Source organism: Poecile atricapillus, chromosome 2, assembly GCF_030490865.1.
Source record: "Poecile atricapillus isolate bPoeAtr1 chromosome 2, bPoeAtr1.hap1, whole genome shotgun sequence".
NCBI lineage: Eukaryota > Metazoa > Chordata > Aves > Passeriformes > Paridae > Poecile > Poecile atricapillus.
In genome coordinates, this window is record NC_081250.1 from 4,071,684 (window position 1) to 4,092,464 (window position 20,781).

General features: G+C 43.3%; 1 protein-coding gene across 5 annotated transcripts in view; it reads left to right on the forward strand.

Moving 5' to 3' along the window:
- Window positions 1–20,781, forward strand: part of CRHR2 (corticotropin releasing hormone receptor 2) — a 138,360-nt gene that overhangs the window by 56,374 nt on the left and 61,205 nt on the right. For all 5 annotated transcript variants that reach the window (XM_058830968.1, XM_058830970.1, XM_058830971.1 and 2 more), the window contains one exon: window positions 18,538–18,623. In XM_058830968.1, the coding sequence (XP_058686951.1) occupies window positions 18,538–18,623 (86 nt within the window). The remainder of the gene's footprint in view (window positions 1–18,537; window positions 18,624–20,781) is intronic.

The following is a 20,781-nucleotide window of genomic DNA, read 5'->3' on the forward strand; positions in this document are numbered from 1 at the left end:
CACCTCCAAGCTAAATGTTCTCCATTCAACTTCAGGAACTTCACTGTCTGCCATTTCAGCAGCATTTGTGAGTCAAATTCCCTCTCAAGTTATCACAAGGAGGGTTGTGAGTTAAGCTGCTGCTCTCCATCTCCCCAAACCCTCCTATAAATGAGTTCTGTGTATCTCAGTGCTTCACTTCTGAGAGCAATCACTTCAACAGATCGTAAACAACACTATTTCAGGGTGGAAAAAAGTGTAAGTGGAAAGAAAGTGGTAAAAAAAAAAAGGAGAAAATAGATGTAAAGGAGAGTTTGTAAGCTGGCTGTGGTCACTTGTAATCAAGCAGCATTTCCTGCAGTCTGAAGCGTCCTGTGAGTGGCTTTCAGAAATTATTTCTGTACAAAGGTAACAGAGGCCCTCAGAGTCATTGGTATATGCATTTTGCACTTTAAATTTGTTTAAAGAGAAAATGAGCTGTATTCTCCTCTCAGACTGAACTAAATCCTAAGTACTTCTCTGAAGTTTAATGTTTCTTCCTGATGTATTCATGATGTGCAGTCATGTAACAGCTAATTACAGTGATTAAGTGCATTTCAGATGATGACCAGAAGAAACTGTTACATGAGGTATATTGCATCTCCTTTGTGTTTCAAAAATGAGAGCAAATTTTAATTACCTTTGTACTGTTATTAAAATAATCTGCCAACCTTCTTCTATTGATTAATCCAAAGATAAATCCTTGTGCACAGGAAGAGACATTTTATTCTGAACACTTCATGTGTAATTACTTAAAGAATCTTCTATCTATAGAAAGATTTAGATTCTATTTTAAGAGGAGAAGAGTTTGAGGGTGGTACATCAAATGATCTCATTTCACATGATATAATTATCAAGATCAGATAGCTGAGAAGGGAAAAAAAAATCTTGGTAATCATTTAATTTTAAATGCCATTATTGGGAACTACTCCAGGATGTTGTAGCTGTGTGACAGTAAAGTCATTTTTTACTCACTAGCATTTCATTTGGGAGCTGTTATGTGGGAAATCTCTCTTTATAAGGCACAAGGAGGGAAATGCAGGTTCAGCTGTGAGCTCCCTAATCAGAGAATGGTTTGGGTTGGAAGGGACCTTAAAGATCATCCAGTTCCACCCCCCTGTGCCATGGACAGGGACACCTGCTGCTAGACCAAGTTGCTCTGAGCCCCATCCAGCCTGGCCTGAAACACTCCCAGGGATGGGGAATCTCTGTTTTTATTATGGATAGGATTTACAGAGTCACAGAATCAGAGAATATCCTGAGCTGCAAGGGACCCACAAGGACGTTCCACTTGATGCCTTTAAGTTTTAGCTTTCTATTTTCCAGATTCTGTACCGTACTGGTATATAACTCTGAACTTCATGTAAAGTGTTGCCAAGTTCTCTTCACAGTTCAGTCAGAAAAAACAATCCTTTTCCAGCCCAAGAGCCAAGGACACCATTGCAGCCTCTTGAGGCATAAAACTCCTGGCCCTGCACAGACACCCCAACAATCCCACCCTGTGCATCTCTGGGAGTGTTGTCCAAAAGTTCCTGGAGCTCTGGCAGCCTTGGGTGGGACCATGCCCATTCCCTGGGGAGCCTGGGCAGTGCCCAACCACCCTCTGGAGGAAGAACCTTTTCCTGATTTCCAAGCTAAACCTCCCCTGACTCAGCTTCAAGCCACTCCCTCAGGGCTTATCACCAGAGAGGAGATTGATGTCTGCCTCTCCACTGCCTCTCAGGAGGGTGCTGGAGACCACAGTGAGGTCTCCCCTCCTGAGCAAGCCAAGTGCCTTCAGCCTCTCCTCACATGGTTTCCCCTCCAGACCCTTCACCATCCTCACTGCCCTCCTTTATCTGAGTCAGGAGCACTTATGTAAAAGCCATCCTCACCATGCTTGTGGCCATCACTCCTTTGGGCTGTGATCTGTGACTGGGGCTTTTTGTTGGGCACTTTGAAGTCTCCTCATTGCCTGGTTTGGTTCCTTCACCCAGCCTCCAGTTTCTTGTTCTTACACCGTTCCTTCCTAGCCTTAGCTCACAGGGATTTTGGAAGGGTGCTGTTTTCAGTCACAGCACCACAACACTCTGGGTCTCTGCCTGAGGCTTCTGCTGCTGGAAGTGCGGTACAAAACCTCCAGATGCCACTCCAGTAGAAAGAGTCTTAAAACTCAAAATATTATTCTGTGGGCATTAATCAATCACCACACCTGCTAAAATCATAGAGGGATCAAAGTCCAGACTCAGGAAGTATTAACTTCTCTTCAGGCTGTGGCTTTCTGCATGGTCTGTGTGCACCTCAGGTGACCCTGCCACACCAACCTGGCCTTAAAAAATGTACAGTTTCATTTAGATTTTATTACTGTGGAATTCTTCTAAGCCTAGTGCTAGAAAACTGTAGCACTGAACCTCAAGATCCAAAGTAAGGGGGGTTTTGTCCATATGAGGCAGGCTTTATCTCACTGAACTTGAGCCATCTCTGCAGGATGACTCCTCAAAGCCTTCTCAACTCTCTGGTCAACAGAGAAAAGTGAAGGGACCAAATCACCCTCTGAACATGTCCATCTTTAGCTATAATCCCAGATGTTTCCACATCTGAGCTGTTTCTGTGACTAAAAACAAGTGAGGAAAGCCTTCTATCTCATCCTGAAGATGGAAGTGCCCCTTGGATGGGCTTGCAGAGGCACCACTGCAATACAAGTAAAAGAGGAATTATTTAGGTGTATTTTGTGAACAGATAATTAGAATGTAGCACTATGGGCCTTTGTATCACATTTTTTTTACCTTTTTAAAAGCTTTTCCCCCCCTTTTCTTTATTCCTCTCCTCCTGTCTTGTCTGGAGATAAGGTCAGACCCACCTCTGGAAATCCATTCCTTCAGGAGGATTCCTGAAGGAGGAACTGCAGGTACTCCAGCAGGTCTTTGCCATCTGGCTTTGCTCTGGGAATGGGAGGTGACAGAGCAGCTGGACACAGACTGGGTCTCCCTATTGCACTGTTATAAATAAAATTCATAGGGTAAAAAAGGGAACAAACAGAGCTTAACAGAACAGCCCTTACTTCATCCCTTGAGGCACTGGTCCAAAATGAGCATTTCCAGTGCAACTGTTAAGTAATTGCTTATTTTTCTTAGAGAGGAGGCTTGAGGATTTGGATGCTCATTTGTGCAGAGGTTTTATGTTGCACTGCAGATTTTTTCATGCTCACATTAAATTAAAAGTAGGTCTAAACTGTCAAGCTTTTATACTTTTCAAAAATATTATGTAGCTTTTCTGCCCCATTCAGGATGTGCACAGGAGGGTTTTATTGCCATAAAACATAATTCACTGCTCTTCAGATGCCATCAGTATTTCACTCTACCTTTAAAAAAAAAATGAAGTTACCTTTTAATTAGTCTATCAAAGAAAGCAACTCTAGTATCACCATGCCACCTTTCCCACATTTGATATACAAGTCAATAGCTCATTATCACTTGACAGACAAAGTCTAAAGCTGAATTAATTTGAAAAGTGTTATAAATTTCAGATACTTTTTCATGCACTTTGGATTCTTTGAAGTCCAAAGCAGTTCATCTGCCCATTCAAGCATCTTTTTTTTTTTTTCCTGTTGTTTGTAGGGTTGGGGTTTTTTTTCTTTTTTCCTTTTTTTTTTATTTTCTTTTTTGTATTCTACACCACAGTTGTTCATGGCAAGCTTGGGATTTGAGGTTTTATGGCTTGGTACCAAGGAGAATATCAATTAAGCAGTCCTCACTTGACTACCCAGTGGTTAAATATTGCTCAATCAGTTTGCTCTTGGGGAGCTCGTTTTGTAGTTGAAAAGCAAATGGCACTGAGGATAAATCTGCCTCAGTGTAAGAGATGTATTGTATGAGTTTTCAGTAGTTTTTCTTGTCATGAGAGAAGATCTGAGAAAATCTCTTGCCAGAGTCAGTAAATGTATAAATGGCAGAGTCTCAGCTAAGTGGAAGTGAATGATGAGCACTAAACATTTCTCTGAGGTGAATGAGCACTTCCAATCATATTTTACCTGATCTAATTGCTCTCTTTGTTGAAAGGAGATGGCAAATTTTTTCAAGAGACCTTTTTTACCATCTAGTTTCTAAAACTCCTTCTGCATTGTCACTGTAAACAACCAATCTTAGTGCCCATCTTCCATGTCGGCATGACAAGAAACCAGGAGGTATTTAAGGAGCAAGAAAATTCAGCTCTGAATGACAGGAGCTTCCTTCAGCATCCTCCCTTCTAGCCATTCATGCAGTTACCTGTATTAAATTAATCAGGGAAGTGCTGAAGCATCACCAACTCTTTTATCCTCTTTGCAGCACCTAGAACATTTCCTCCACTGCCAGATCTTGGCTTATGTCCTTGCTGGATGCAGCATTTCTTTAGGGATGGTGTTGGCATGAGAAGACTGCCCTGCTTCCCTCTTTTATTGTTTAATTTCAGTCCAGATCAAATTTATTGTGCTGCTTCCAAATCCCTGGAGCCAGTGTTTATGTCAGAACAATGTCCCAGGAAGGTGGTACATAAATCTATAGATGGTTAAACCAGCAGATTTGGGGCTTGGAAACTTCAGCTCTGGATTTGAAGAGATTTCCATATCAGCTTTAGAAAGAAAGGGAAAAGGTGCAGTGTAGGGAAAGAACGTTGAGAGAAACACTGAGCTGAGTTGAAACAGTGAGAGGTGTCATTTTAGTGCTCTGAGAGGGTCTAGAATATTGGGGGGGTGGGTGGAGAGGCTGTTCTGTCCTTTTTGTATTGTGGGGAGATTTGTATGACAAGCCTAAGATTAATGCCCTGAATGTAAAGCTGTGCAAGGTGTGCAGTGTTCAGTGCCAGCATGAGATGATTTATCCTTTGCATCCACATCCTTATCATCATGGAACTGCAGGGAGAATTCATCCCATGAATTCGTTCAACCCCTGTTTCCTGCCATTCCCAGAGCTGTTTGAGTGGCACAGACAGCACTGAGATCACAGATATGTGATCTTTAAAACGTGTGTGATGATGTTGGAGATGCCACACCCTGTTTGCCAGGCTGCAGTGAACCCAAAACCACATGGCATGGTTCAGAGATGGCCCACTTATCATTCCTGCTTGAAATAAGCTCAGGATCTTAGGATTCATCAGGGAGTTTAGCCAAGAAATGAAGCTGGTGAAATGCTTTTCTTAGACTGTCACAGCATGTGCTGACAGCGTTTTATGTGCTATAAAATTAGAAGAGATTTTAAAATTCCCTTTCTCCCTCCCATGCCATTTCAAAACCCCAAAGAGACAATAATTACCAGGTGATAAGAAAGCACCTTCCCACATAGCAGCAGGCTTTCCAAATGAGAGATGCATTAATCAGGTTATGGCAAGGGAACAGCCTCTTTACCTCTTTTTCAGCTGCCTTTTGCAGAAGATTATCCCAGGTCTTCCTGGCCAACAAGTGATCCCTCATCTCCTTGTGCATGGGGAATCTCTAGTGGAGGATCATTTGTGTGTGGGCTGGGAGATATCTTGGGAAGCTGGGCTGAAACAGAGACCCAGGAGCAGGGCAGACACTCTCAGAGAGCCAAAGGCATATCTCTGATCTGCCTCTTCTGGCTGATAAGGTGCTGTGGGCATGAAAACAACACATACAGAACAATATGGTCTTTCACAGTTCCCTCTCAAAATGAATCTCGTACTTCTTCACTTCCTTTATGATATCACTTGCAAACCAAATTTCCTGCTGCTCTACAGCACTAGCAAACATTGTATGAAATATTATTTCTCTCAGGTTTGTGATCTCACCTAAGGTTTCAATACATGCTGTCCTGGAGGAAAGGACTGGCACATGATTCATATTCCATGCTATATTTTGGGAAAGAGTGGAAATGCAGCAATGGAAGCAGCAATTTAAAGTATGGAAGGGGAAGACTGGGGGTTTGTACAGTTGGTGAACTTTTAAATCCAAGTAGGTGCATCATCAGCCAGGAAATTGCTTATCTACAAACTCAGCTATTTCCTGCTGCACTTCTACATCCATCTACGAAGCATCTCTGGACACTGAGTTCCCCATAGCACTGCTGTGCTGGGTGATTAATTCAATAAACTTCTTCACACTATTTTCAAGGATGGGAAGAGGAAAACAGAGGGGGAGGCAAAATTGGATCTCAAAAACCCAGTGCTCCTTATTGTAATTTCTTTAATGAAAGTTTCCTGTTCCTCATTGTGGCTGTGTAAAGAAGAAGATCTGAGCTGGGTGCTGCTTTTCTCCTGGCAAGAGCTGGTTTTAAACCTTATTCTTCACCCAGTGAGAGAAGGAATTTATGTGGAGGGACAGCAAATGTAGCACTGTTAGTGCCTGTAAAAGGTTTCTGAGACTTGGAATTATTGTATTTCCCTGTATCTGCAGGGACTTTACTTCCTCATCTCAAACAAACCTAATCTGTGATGGCCTAAAGAAGCTTTTTATATAAATAAATGTGAGCTATAACCCCTCCATCTGCAATCTCCACAGCCAAAATTCTGCCTCTTGATGTTGCTGAATATTTTGCTCATGCTATAAAATTGTATGGTTTGGGAAGGGATTGTTCTCACACACCTTAGGTTCACTTCACAGAAAGTGGGAGAACTTGCCCATTCTCATCCCCTTTTTAAACTAACATTATTAGAAGGGGAAATGTGGCTCAGCAAAATGGGCTCATATCTGCTAAGAAACATCTGGAATTTTTTATGTTCCTATATTAGGCTTAGCTATGAAAGCTGGCAGAGGCTGCTTTGGCAAATGGTCACCCGTCTGATGTTTGCAGGCTTTTTTTGTCTTGCAGACAGTCTGTTTCTTGCCTGCCTTCTGATGAATATTTAGGCTCGGGGAAGACACGGAGCTTTTTGGCAACCACACACAGCAGAGCTGACAGCAGCGTATGTTGTGTTTTTGTCCAGACATCCCAAGACGTGCAAGTGTGACAGGACCTGTCTGAATCATCCTGTGATTTTCTAAATGGCAAAGACTCTTATAAAATGCTGGATGTATGATTTGGACAATGGTTTGAAATGGGAAAAAAAACCAAAAAAACAACAATCCCAAAACCCCAAAACCAACTAACAAAGAAAATCCCTTTAATCCAGGCGACTTCTGTGGTTCCTGATGGGCATTCCTGTGGTGTAGGCAAACCCCAGTGCTGACTCAGGGATAATAATCAGGTTTTGCAGATCCTCCAGGCCTTTAAGCCCAGCTCATTCCCTGTGTTGTGTGTGCTGTTTTCTCTCACCTTCCTGGGTTGCTTTTATTTTCTGTCTCTCCTGTGCGCTGCTTTCCTCTCACAGCCTCTGCTGCTGCACCAGAGGTTTCATGTGAATTCCTTGTCAAAAAGTATTTGAACCTTACCAGGCAAATATCACATGAATAGGTGCATTTTGGAACCTGCTCTCATCCCTCCTTTTCTCAATCACCTTTCTCATTATTTTTGCAGAGTTTTGAGAGCAGATCAGGATTGTTCCTGGTGAACGCTGGCTCTGTGTTCCATCATGAGCATTCCTGCAGCTGCTGTGCTTTGCTTTTGAAACTTTTTGCAACTCATAAATTCCTGAATAAATTCCAGGCAGTGAAAGCTCTGTGAGGAGAGTATTGCTTCCCACATTCCCACTTTGCTGAGGCAAAAACTAAAATAAAGGGAGGCTGCACACACTCCTTTCCTTTGAGAGGTTGTGCAAATTGTCTTCCCGAGTCATCTGTCCTAAACTCCAGCCTCCAGCTCCTTTCCTCTCCCTCTCCCTCCTGTCTTAATCAGATCTTAGTGCTTCTCAGTTCCACAGTGCTTTACTACAGGTAATAAAGTACAGTTACACCTCTCATTATCATTGCCATCTCTCTGTGCATTCAGTAATTATGCCAGGTGACTAATTGAATTTTGAATTTCAGCTAAGAAGCAATTACCATAAAGACCAAACATCATTAGCAGCCTGTGCCCTGTCAGCCTTCCAGAAAGGGGTTAGGGATGGAGTTTCATGGCTCTGTGCTCACAAACAAATTGTTCTGCAGCCCTGGGTGATGCCTTTCCTCCTCCTGTGCTCTGCAGGAATTCACTGCCACTACACCACAAAGGGAGAATTAATGACCTGTTGGACTAACCAGCAGGAAGAACATTTTCTTAGACTGCACCTTTCTCCCACGTGTGTTTTTCAGGTAGCTGTGTAGGTGGAAGTTCCCTCTCCATGTAGGTGGAAGTGTTCTGGGCCAGGGAATCTTTCCAAGTAATTTGTGCATGACCCATGCAAAGACAAGTTGGATGATAGCCTGTTCCTTAAAACAATTGCATTACCCAGAGTCAAATGAGGGAAGTCTTTAAAATAAAGTGATTGTTGCACATCAAATGACAGGCCCATTCAGGCCAGTGTTTTGTTTACCTCCAGCACCTAAATTTAGGAGTGCAGATGCTTCTATTTGCTGTAGGTGGTTAAATCTGTCCTGTTGTCAATGTGGAATCAATGGAACAACTCAGCTCCATAAAGTAAATGGCCATGGATCAGCTGAATCTGTCTAGACTGTGCTGGCTGCAATCTTGGAATCAATTAATTAGCTTAAATTTGGGAATTCAGTATGGTTTGATGGCCTGGATTGAGTAGATAGCATGGACATGAGAGGTGACCTTAGTGCTGGATGTCTGTCTGGCAGCAGGGACGTGGTAACCTTCACTCACACATGAACATCAGGGCCTCAGAGTCCAAATGTCTGAATCTTGAGCTCAAGTAAGAATAGGACAGGTCTGAAGAAAGACTCTCCTGGGTGTTGTTGTCATTTCCAGCAATCCAAGTGTCAGTGACTTGCTGAAGTGCAAGTGATGTCTGTGCATCTTCTTTTGTGTGTGATACCTGGCCTTTCAGGAGAGATTAATTTGAATAACTGGGTGTGGAAATAATCCCAGCATAAATGCCAGAATTTTATTTTGCAACAGGTTTTTGGGGAATTGAACAATTTCTCATTTCTGTTCAGTCAGAAGTGATTTGGGTTGGGAGTTTGGTTTGACTTTTATATTTTTGGTTTTTTTCTCTATTTTTTTTTTCTTGCACTGAAAACCAGGTGAAGGGAAAAGATGATAACCTGAAGAGTTAGAGCTTTGTAATCTTCCTCTTTTATCTTTTTTCTCTAAGATATGTGGAGGTGTGAGCTGGAAGCCTTTTGGGTTCTGTGTGTGCTCACACCTGGCAATGTGCTGTCTCAGGGATTTACCTGCAGACTGCAGGAAGCCTTGGGAGGCTGCAGGCAGGATTAGCCAAGCTTTTGTCAAGTGCTGCTGAGCCTCTTCACTGGGTTTTCTCTCCCTGTCTTCTGGGTATTCCCTCAGCTGTTTCTGTCACAGCACAGCCCTGACCTTTCAGAACAAGAGTTCCCTCAGTCACAGCCATGAAATAATTTCTTAAGGAAATGAATGTTATATAAGGGTAGTAATTATATAATTGAATAATGATTCTTTTATTATTCAGTTATTAATAGGAGGATTATCACAGGAGCTATAAGCAATTTGGGATGAGGAAGGCAGCCTCCAGGATGATTCCCAACTCATCCTTCTGAGGAGTGATTGTCTTGGGAAAGGGCAAGTTTGGAAATTGCCTACCACTGCCCACACCTCAATCCTGAAACAATTCAAAATGAAGCTGTGAAGAAATAGAGTATTTACTATAAAAAAGTTTTATTTTATGGAACAGTTTTTGCTAACGCTGGAGGCACAAGGAGTGAAAAATATTGAAAGATATTGTGTTTCCTGAGGTGAACCATGTGGGGATCAGAAATTCAAACAGAATGTGCGAGATTTTTTGTGAGAAGTTTTACATTAGCAGATATTTCATTGAACAAGGTTGAAAAGAGCCACTTTTCTGACATTTCTGCACAATTCAATCTATGGGATCTTTCTAATGTCACTGCTTGCTGCCAGGAGCCACAGCCTGGGGCAAGGAGAGTTCAAGGCCAGCTTGGATGGGGCTTGGTGTTCTGGAAGGTGTCCCAGCCCATGGCAGGGGGTGAAACTGAATCATTTTAAAGTCTTTTCCAACCCAGAATATTCTGTGATCCTCTGTACAAACAGAACTGAGTTCCTCAGGTGCTTTCAATCTCTGTAGGTCCAACAGAGAGTGCCTTGGGCTAGAAACACAGCGAAATGCTTCTCTAAACTTTGAAGGAGCCTGAAGCACTTGTAAACTTCTGAAAGGTTCTGTTCCTGCCTTTTGACGTGTTCTGTGACCTGGGTGGATCACTTGAGCTCTTCAGCAGATGGGAAATCGATGCACAAAGTGAGCATAATTAGGCTGCTCGAGCTTCTTGTAAACCTTTTCAGGATTTCTTGGCAAAGGAAAACAATACAAAACTCATCGAAGTTCCTAATGTGCTTGAAAGCCTGAGGACACATAAAGCTGAGCCAGACAGAGCTGAGTTTAGGAGTATTTTTCATGGGGAACATTCCTTGCCTAAATTATTATTTATCTGCCTTCCAAGACTCTCCTATAAGTGCATTATATTTCTGTACAAATTCAAAAAAACCCCAGCTGTGACATGCAGAGAAAACCTCTTGGCTTTCAGGTTGATGCTGGCTGATGTACAAAGCAATAAGCATCAGCTGGATAACTGTTCTTGCCTCTCCTTATTTTTGTCAGAATATCCCTCATTCACAAATAAAATATGTGCAGAGAGATTTTTTTTTTATTTATTTTTTTTTTCCCAGTCTGCTGGATGTCACAATTGTGCTGCTGTCACTTATGATTTCTAGAAATAGTAAGCAGTTGTCCTGATGTTTTGTGAATCCTACCTGGCTCGAGCTTGTCACTGCAACAATCAGAAAAAAATAAAGCACCAAAGAGAGAAGGTGGCACATGAATAAATAATTTATAGCCCCATGATTCAGCCTCTATTTTTAGAAGCTTGCTGTTTTTCTGAGACTTTGAAAGGGGCTAAGAATAATCTATACATGAAGTGATGTGTACCTTATGCAACAGAGGGTTTTTCTGTCTCATCTGGCTCCTAGGAAATCTGGGCAGCCAATGTGAGGAATTTGTATCATGCAGTTCCTGTTGGATTTACTGGGGATCATGGTGGATAAGTACCCAAGAGAAAATTTTTTGCTCAATACCAAGCAAAAGGTTTTATTTTGAACATTAAATTAATAAAAGAAGACACTGGGAAAATCTTGCAATGTCCCAGTGATTAGAGCCCCCTGAAAAAAATGAGTCCTTTAAACTGATTTTGAATTGCTCATGAAACCCAGCATTGGAAGAGACCGGAGCTGAACTCCCTGTTGTGAGCACCTCCTGGGCTACAGCATTCAGCACTGGGATATTTTGGGTTGTTTTCCTCCTGTGTTCTTTGAATGTATATAATTTTTTTTCTTCAGGGGGTAAAACCCAGGCCAGATTTACTTTCACCAAACCTCTCAAGTGATTTTTGTTGCCCCAAAACCGTGTATTTGAAAATCCATTTATTCAGCTCAGAAGATGTCATCCAGCTTTAATCATGGCACTGAGACAAAGCAGGTTTTCTTCACTGTCTTTTCTGATTTTACAGACCAGCATATCACAGAAACTATTTTAATTTATATCTAAGGGAAAACCTCACTTACTTGAGCTTGCTTTCCATTGGAAAATTTGGCATAAACACCTTCATGTTGGGGGCACCATGGGCTGCTGTGCTGTGCCATGAAGCCAGAGTAGGAAGGGATTGGTGAGATGTGGACAAGACTGGCTGCAAGTTGTTATTCTAAAATTATAAGGCTGAACTCTGCCCGTGGCAAATATGCTGAACTAACCTACCCTGGAAAGGATGGAAAATTGCTCATCCAGGTCAGAGGGCAGTACAGGGGCAAAAACAGTTCAATAATTGTCTTAAAAAGTGAGGAAAAAATATAGATATAGGATATCAACAAAAAATAATCACAGTGGAGAGATTTAACAGACTGTCTGAAATAGTTTTACAAAATAATTACTGAAAATCTTGGGGCTTCCATTTTTTAATCTGGACTGAACAAGTCCTGTGGGTAGGGAGGTGGATAATGTGTCCCACTGTGCTCTTTCAAGGTGTTTATTGTATCTGTGAGTCTCTGCCACAGTCACTGCTAACCCCACTTCCCAAAACCCTGTGTGCTCCAGGGGGGATTCTGCTTCTCTGATTGATGGACCCTTCATTTCAGCTCAGCTGACAGCTAACATGGGTCAGCAAGCTGTCAAAGCAGCCACATACCCTCAGCTCAGCGCTTAACAGGCTGTTTTATTTCTGTATTCATTTTCCTGTTTATTCCCTTCACTCCAGTAGCTGATGAACTTGTCTCAAGATTCCACGGCCACTCTGTGTCTGTAGAATCCAGGAGATGAAAGGCATAAATAGCCAGAGAAGTCAGATTTCCATTTTAATGACAACTGGAAATGTAAACCTTGTCAAAAAGTCATCTACATGATGTTGCAGCCTGCAACCTCAGGATCTTGTCCAGGGAAGCAGCAGGGTTCTGGGGACCAGCATGAAACACCAACGAGACGGGCTCCCGTTCATGAAACCATTTATTCAGCATGAGAACAAACTCAGGTCCAGAACAGAGAGCCCCGAACAGAGGCACAGCAGGGGTTTTTGAGGGACAGAACCCCCGAGGGTTTACACCTTTGAGGGTGGAGTTCAGGGTCAGGGACCATTAGAAACACAGCAAGGGAGAACCCCCCAGGGACTCAAACCCAATCAGAACTCCTGGGCCGCCCTTCACAAGGGGTTTGGGGTGGAACAATGTTAACTCTTTGCCTCCCTGAGGCCGCTGCAACATCTGCTCCTTTTTTATTTTTTTTTTTTTTTTTTTTTTTTTTCTTTTTTTCAAATTTTAATTAGGAGCTTAAAATGTTTCCAAACATACACCTTAAAATCTCACCTCTTCCACAGAGCACCCACTTTGCTTTGTGGGACACCAATAGCTCAATCACAAAACACATTAGGCAAACAGAAAAAAAACAAAATTAAAAAGAAACACTTAAACCTTGGACCACGCCGGGCAAATTAAACGGTGATGGTACTTAATACAAACATAATATTTTTTTTGTTCAGTCTCTTCCAGTTTAGGATTCTTTGTTAGGAAGGGTGCAGCTCTTAGATCTCCTCTCACGAGGGGCAGAATTCTTCGATCTCCAGCTTCGGCTCCGGCTCCCATGTGGGCGTCGCCGCTTTAGATGATCTCGGTGTAACACTGGCTTTCGGAGCTCGGTTACAGTTTCGATTTCCCTAGAGGGGGTGTTGCCCACTATGGAACAGGCACAGCCCCCAGGGGTGGAGCACCGAACAAAGGGATGGGGCCAAGTAGGAGTTACTGGGAGGTTCGGGAAGGGAAGGTTTGGGACCGGAAAAGAAGGAGCAAGGCGGGAAACAAGGGATCCCAGACCGCGTGGCCGGCGCCATCTTGGGATGGGGGGGGAGGCCGGGACGGACTTTCCCGGACAGGGAACGGGGAACACGGAAAGACAGGGGGTAAAGGAGGACACGGAACGGCGGGCAGACGGCAGCAACCCCGAGCCATCTTAGCTTTTTTCACCCTTTGTCCTGCCCTTAGGAACAGAGGAAAGGGGAAGGTACAGGAAGGTATACACCAAAAAAGGAACTCCACAGAAGACAAAAACAGCCCACCGGAAGATCCATACCGTCCATAATCGTCCATAATGTTGATATAATCGTCCATAATCGTCCATAGTGTTAATAGAATCGTCCATAATGTTGATATCGTCCATAATACGTCTCGTTGGGTGATGTAAGGTGTTTGTCCCAGCGTCTGGTCTCGGCTCCCCCACCTCCGTAATCCCTTTTCTTCCCCCATGCCCGAGGCACTCTCAACCCAGTCTCCCTGCCAGGTACTCTCGAGTCCTCCTTTCCAAGGCGGGGGTCTCGCCGGCTCTCAAGCCATCAGCCGGGGACTTACGAGGTGTCCATGGAGCCGCTCCTGCTGTTCTCCTGGATGCCACGCATTCTCTCACCATTTGTTGCAGCCTGCAACCTCAGGATCTTGTCCAGGGAAGCAGCAGGGTTCTGGGGACCAGCATGAAACACCAACGAGACGGGCTCCCGTTCATGAAACCATTTATTCAGCATGAGAACAAACTCAGGTCCAGAACAGAGAGCCCCGAACAGAGGCACAGCAGGGGTTTTTGAGGGACAGAACCCCCGAGGGTTTACACCTTTGAGGGTGGAGTTCAGGGTCAGGGACCATTAGAAACACAGCAAGGGAGAACCCCCCAGGGACTCAAACCCAATCAGAACTCCTGGGCCGCCCTTCACAAGGGGTTTGGGGTGGAACAATGTTAACTCTTTGCCTCCCTGAGGCCGCTGCAACAACATGAGACATGGCAAGACAAGTAAAATCTCTTTCAGAACCAGCTCAGTTCCAGTTGTCAGGAACAAGATCCATTCTAGCAGTGCCTGTGTGCAGGGTCTGGAATTGTCTTTCACTCCCCTGGGAGGGAGGGAGTGGTGAACTTGTGCTGAGAATGACATCCCCTTACCTTTACCCAGTGCTCCTGTCTCCTGTTTGTGTCATGCTTTTAATGGACTTCTACTGACTAAACACAAGCCTCCCACCAGGCCAATCCATACATATTGAGTTACCACTACCTGAAGGGCTTTGTGTTCTTCAACAGGGTCAATAAAAAAAGAAAAATACGGAGAGATCACTCATCAAACACTTCACTTTACATACCCCATTCGGAAATGCAACATCATCTGCAGTTAGAAATTAAATTAAAGGCTAGGTTTTACCTCATAAACTGATGTAGAACATTGTGCCTGAGCTGTGTTTTAAAGCTATTCCAGAAGATAACTTTATGCAGTTAATCACAGAACCACAGGATGGCTGAGATCTGGTCCAGGCCCCCTGCAGTTGCCCAGGAGCATGTCTTAAAATGTTCTTAAGTATCTTCAAAAAGGGAGGCTCCACAACCTCCCTGGACAACCTGTTCCAGTGTTCTGTCACCCTTACAGCAAAAATATGTCAGTGGATTCTAAGGAGCAGACAAATCCCAGTTGGGATGACAGATATTGGATGTTGCTGCTCCATTTTCTGTTTAGACACTCACTGAGGGCTCTCTAGGAGAGTCTCTGGCAGTGTTTTTAATAAAGTGTTATAAATCGGGGTGGAATTCATTTTACATGAGTTTAGATGACTAAAAGACTCATTTCTGCTTGGGATAAAGGTCCTTGAGGTGATTTGTGAAAAACTGCTCTTATCCCATGCAAGTTTCCCCAGAATTATCTGGTGATACTGGTGCTGAGTTGCAGGGATGCTGAAGAGAGTTATGGGAAAACTGGAAACAGAGTTTGGATGTCTCCCCCCTTTATCAAAAACCAGAGGTGTGAGGAGTCCTTCAAAATGAATAAATAAAAGTCTGTGAGCTTCTCTCTTGTCCTTCCATGCTAGATGAAAAACATTTTCCATTATTATTGATGTATGGGCTCAAATCTGGGTTGATCAGCTTCTTTTTATTGAAACAACAAATATGCCCTAGTTTCTTAAAAGTCCCATTTTCCCTGAAAACAGACAGAGTTATGATTATCACAGTCTGTTTTTTTGGTTTTCTTTATATATGCAAGACTAATTTTCTTCTGCATTCAAGGAACTTTTGCTCTCCATCTTGAATTTCTCTCTTGCTCTTCAATGGTTCTACACCACAAAGAATAAAGGTCAGGCTCTGTATAGTGTGTGTGTGTGGCCACGTGTGTATAAATACATAAAAGTGAGACATTCCTGTAGGTGTTTGATTGTTTACCTGGATATATTCTGTGAAGAACTTTCAAATGATAGACTGAGCTGGACTTTCCCAAGAGCTGGAGTCAGGGAGAATTGGCTGTCCCAGTTGTATTCCTGCCAAAGTCGTGCTCAGATCTTTTGCTTCCCTTTTTGTGATGTGGGATGAAGTTTTTCAGGGGTGGAGACCCCTCTTACATCACCTCGAGTCCATGGGAGCTGTGAATGTTGGTGCTGCTGCTGTTGCTGTGTGTCTGGGCTCTGCCTGCTGCCCTTGGCTTTCCTGGTGGAATGTGACTCTGATCAGCACCCCTGGGTCAGCCCTTAGGGGAAATAGGACAATAATGCATTTGTAGTTTGGAGGGGTTGAAATACATTCAGTGAAAGCTGGATGCTCTGAGCTCTCCTGGATATTCCTTTCTGTTCAGGCAGTTTTACCTCCCTGCCTGTCTCCTGGACTGATGATTAAGCAGAAGAAACCAAGAGCCACAAATCTACAATAAAAGGAAATCAATATTTTCAAAGTGGAAGAAGAGACCACAGACTGAGGGCCAGGAGTGAATATTGGATGATGTGTCTCAGAGCTCTGTGCATAAAGGCTGAGTGCTGCCTGTGCCATCCTGAGTCACCTACTGCTCGTTACTCATTTGCATGAACATTAAATCTCCTTGTCCAGTTGTGTTATATGAGTGCAAGTGCACACAGAGCACAAATAACCATGTTATTATATATAACCATAACGTTGCAACCACCAAATCTCTATTTGGTGTATTCCTTCTTGAAAACAGAGTCAGGAAGGGAGGGGAAATTACAGGAAGAGAGAGTACGCTGAGTTCTTCACCATGTCATTTGTCTAGGAAAATGAAATTTTACACAATTGTTTTTCAACTAGGAAAAAATATTGCTAATAGCTGTATATTTTTTTTATTTTTACCTCTTGTTGCCCTAGAAAGATCATATAAGTGTTCTATGAGGAAGGAAGGAAGGAAGGAAGGAAGGAAGGAAGGAAGGAAGGAAGGAAGGAAGGAAGGAAGGAAGGAAGGAAGGAAGGAAGGAAGGAAGGAAGGAAGGAAGGAAGGAAGGAAGGAAGGAAGGAAGGAAGGAAGGAAGGAAGGAAGGAAGGAAGGAAGGAAGGAAGGAAGGAAGGAAGGAAGGAAGGAAGGAAGGAAGGAAGGAAGGAAGGAAGGAAGGAAGGAAGGAAGGAAGGAAGGAAGGAAGGAAGGAAGGAAGGAAGGAAGGAAGGAAGGAAGGAAGGAAGGAAGGAAGGAAGGAAGGAAGGAAGGAAGGAAGGAAGGAAGGAAGGAAGGAAGGAAAAGGGAAAAGGACCTTTACTGTGGCATATAAATTAGTAATGACAGCCAGAGTTTGGAATGAGAGATTCCCAGAAGCCAGATCTGCTTGCTGCTGTTGTTTCTGAGAAGTGACTGATACTGGAGGAGATCCTGGATGAGAAAAATTCAGAGTTTGGTTTCCCCCCCTCCTGTTCATACCCTCAGTGTGTGGGAGATCTGCTGTGACAGCTCAGAGAGCTGCACTGATGGGGGTTGTACATTCCCTGTGCCTCACAGGGTGGGTTGTGTTTGTGCTCTCCACAGCTGAGCTGGAGGGATACAACCAGGGAAAATGAAGAGTAAGAATGAGTAAAACAAGGGTTTGAATGAATAAAATAAGGGTTTCGTATGAGCAGTACCCTGCAAGTGGGACTCAACATCCAACTAAGCATTAACTCATCTGGAGAGTCAAGAGTTTGCTGGAGGCTCAAAATCAGCAACAATTCTGCACAGAGAGCTTCAGCATTGGCCACAGGAGGGGACAATTGCAAGGGCTTTTAGGGATGTAAACTGGATCCTACCACCTAAACCCCACTCAGACTGTTTTGTTTTGTTTGGCCTCATCACTCCAAAAAGAAACAGTGGAAAAGTGCCAATAGACAGTAGCAATATGAAATTCAGTGATCTGTGTGGATCCGGTGTCATCTGGAGCTTCTGCAGGGACTGTCATTTGTTGACTTCCCTTCTCTTAGAAAAATCACCTGTTCAAAAGTCTCTTTACCTTTTTCAAAGGCTGGTGTCAGCAGCACATTTGGGACCATTTGATTTTCCTGCACTAAATGACCATGGCAAAGGCCCAAAAAGAAATTGGGTAAAAGGCAGAAAGAACATCATGAAGAGTCCATCAGGAAGCTGCCTGTATTTGTCCTTTGGGGATCTTTCTGGATTTCCTGTTTTATTTTAATTCTCTTGTTTCTAGGAAACAGTTCAAAATAAGAATGGGAAAAAAACCAAGAACTTGGGTTTGGGATTGGATGTGCCTTTGATGAGTAGAGGAAGGTTTGTATAAAAACAGTTTTCTCTCGGAATTCCTTGGGATGAAGGGAGTGCTTGGTAGAAATTGAACTCCCTTCTTCAGCCCAGTACTGCCACATGTAGTTCCCAGAGCCCTGCAGGGTGATGTTGAATTTGGACATTAAATCTCTGCTGCAGTAATTTGTGATTTTCACTTACGATCTGTGAGAATTGGCACCTTGGGAAAACACCAAGAATGGTTTCAGTTGCAATGTTCTCATACCTTTGCTGTCTTCTGAATTCATATTCTGTAAGAAAAAAACTATTAATAAATACCTTTAAATACTCGTTGTCTGTAGATGTGTTTATTTATTTCTCCTCTCGGTGGGTTGCTCCAGTCCTCACAGAGCTGGGATGAGTTGATTTGCCTTGTAAATAATCTGTTCTGACAATCTTTTCTTGAACCTGTGAAGTGTCTAGGCTGTTTCAAATCCAGCACAGAGTATTCATCTGTCTTTTATTTTGGTCTGTACCAGGAAATGCCTACAGAGAATGCCTGGGCAATGGGACATGGGCTTCCAAGATAAACTACTCTCAGTGCGAGCCTATTCTGGATGACAAGGTCTGTATTTTTCCCTTCATTCTTCTCAATGACATTTCTCAGCATAGATGAATGCAAAACTAAACTTAAGGTTAATGTGCTAATTTGGGACTTTTGAGAGAGATTCCATTTTTGTCTCTGCAACAAAACCTCCCTGTGAATTGAGGCAAATCACTTATCCTCTCTACATATCCCCTACTCACATGGTTTTTTAAAAAGGATGTTTTATCTCACTCTGTCCCTGATGATGTGTGTTTATGGAGATTTTTCCTAGCTTTCTTCAGAGCCTACAGCTGCTACAGTAAATGTTAGTAATAATAACAATAAGACCTAAAGCCTCTTTGGCACTAAAAAATAAGTTCAGACAGCTGATTCCGCCCTATATCTGCCCATTCTGAGGTCAACAAATGACCTTTACAGATCTCAATGTCATTTCTCCTTAAGCAAATATGTAGAGGGGCAGCAACAGAAAAAATACATAAAAAGTAGACTCAGGACCCAGCTGTCCTTAAGAGATTGAGCCAGTCTTGCATGACATAGGAATTAGCAGATTTAAATTAGCATATGGGGTTAAATTCCTTCAGAAGGGCTGTGAGGAATTAAGCAAAGCCCTTTTCAGATGTCTCAGAGACATCATAGACATTCACCCTCACACAGTTTAAGCCTTCAAGCCCTTCATACTCTTCCTCCTGTGTTGCTGTGTTGGGACACAACCCCACAAAGGCTTTGTTGCTATTTCTGCCAGGAGTGGCTTTTCCCTCTAGGAGCCAGGGTGGAGCCCAGCAGCTCACACTGGTTTGTTTTGGGGTTCATTCAGCTCATTCTGTCCTTGTGGTTGTGCCATGCCAGGGACAGAGAGGAGGGAGATGAGATCCCACGTTTAGTACTCAGGGACTCTGGAGTGGGGCTCTGGAGGATGTGCTGTGGCTGTGGTGCAGCATCCATCCTGTAAGATCCACCTGCTTGCTCAGTGTGGGCTTTCACCAGTGAATCACAAAACAAGTAACAACACACCAGCTGCTGAGGAGGACCTGTTCTTACCCCCTGGCTCATTTAATCCCCTCTCCTTTCCCTAGAGGCTTCTAGGAATTAAGAAAAGTTGTGCCAGTACCTGACTGCCACCCAGAGGGACATTCAGGGTGTTCCAGCATGGTAGGGAGGCTCCCATGGCAGTTTAGGCCAACCTAAGCTGGGACCACCTCAGTGCAGCCCCTCCTTACAATCCATTCCCATTTAAAATGAAAAGCTAACTTGCTGCTGAGTCTTTTTTTTGATGAATCAGGTCCCAGTGCTTTGTTGCAGGAGTGCTGGGGCCAGCACAAACTGGGGGCCTGGGAGAGACTGACTGACCATGTCTTAAAAGTGGGCAAGAGAGGGGATGTGGAGCAGCCAGTGGTGATTTGGAGAATGGGGAGCAGAGCTGGGCAAAGACTCTGTGATGTGGTTTAGGTGGTACAGGAAGCCTGAGCTGGGAGCAGTGAGCTGCACCCCTCAGGAAAAGGCTGCTGCATTTTAATAACCCTCCTTATGTGTTTGCATGGCTCCCAACAGTGGCTGGCTGTGCACGAGCAAATACAGAGGGGTTTTATTTGAAGAGGCTGGAGAAGTGTTGTGACTAGAGGACAGATTATTCCCTTTACTCTGTTTTTGCTTTCAAAAACTTTGCAGCTATGGTGATAGCTTAAAACTCCTTAAATAGCATGTTTCTTAAACAGATGAAAGTGCAGATGTTCCCCCACCCTTGCTTACAGAGGCTTAAAAACTCATTTATTAGATCTTTAAAGATTTGTGACAAGCTTTGCAAATATTAATATTTGTGAATATTTTTGAAATCTCTCATAATGCTCAGTGTTACAGATGAATACTTTGTGATCTCAAAATAAAATAATAGAAAAAAGGAAAAATCCCCACAGATTTGCTCCATTTTGATTAAAGGTGAGATTCAGGCATACAAATGGGTCTATTGTTATTTATTGAGTTTAGCAGATGCTAGACATCAGTTGGGGAAAATGAAATACCGTGTGATTTGTGTTTATTTTTAATCCAAAAAACCAACACTGCTTTTAAGCTTGACCACTCACCAGCAGAGTGCTGAAAAATCACATGGTTTTAATTCAGTGATTGATAACAGGGGATAGGAACAGGACTTCTCAACATCAATCCCATGCCTTATGACAGA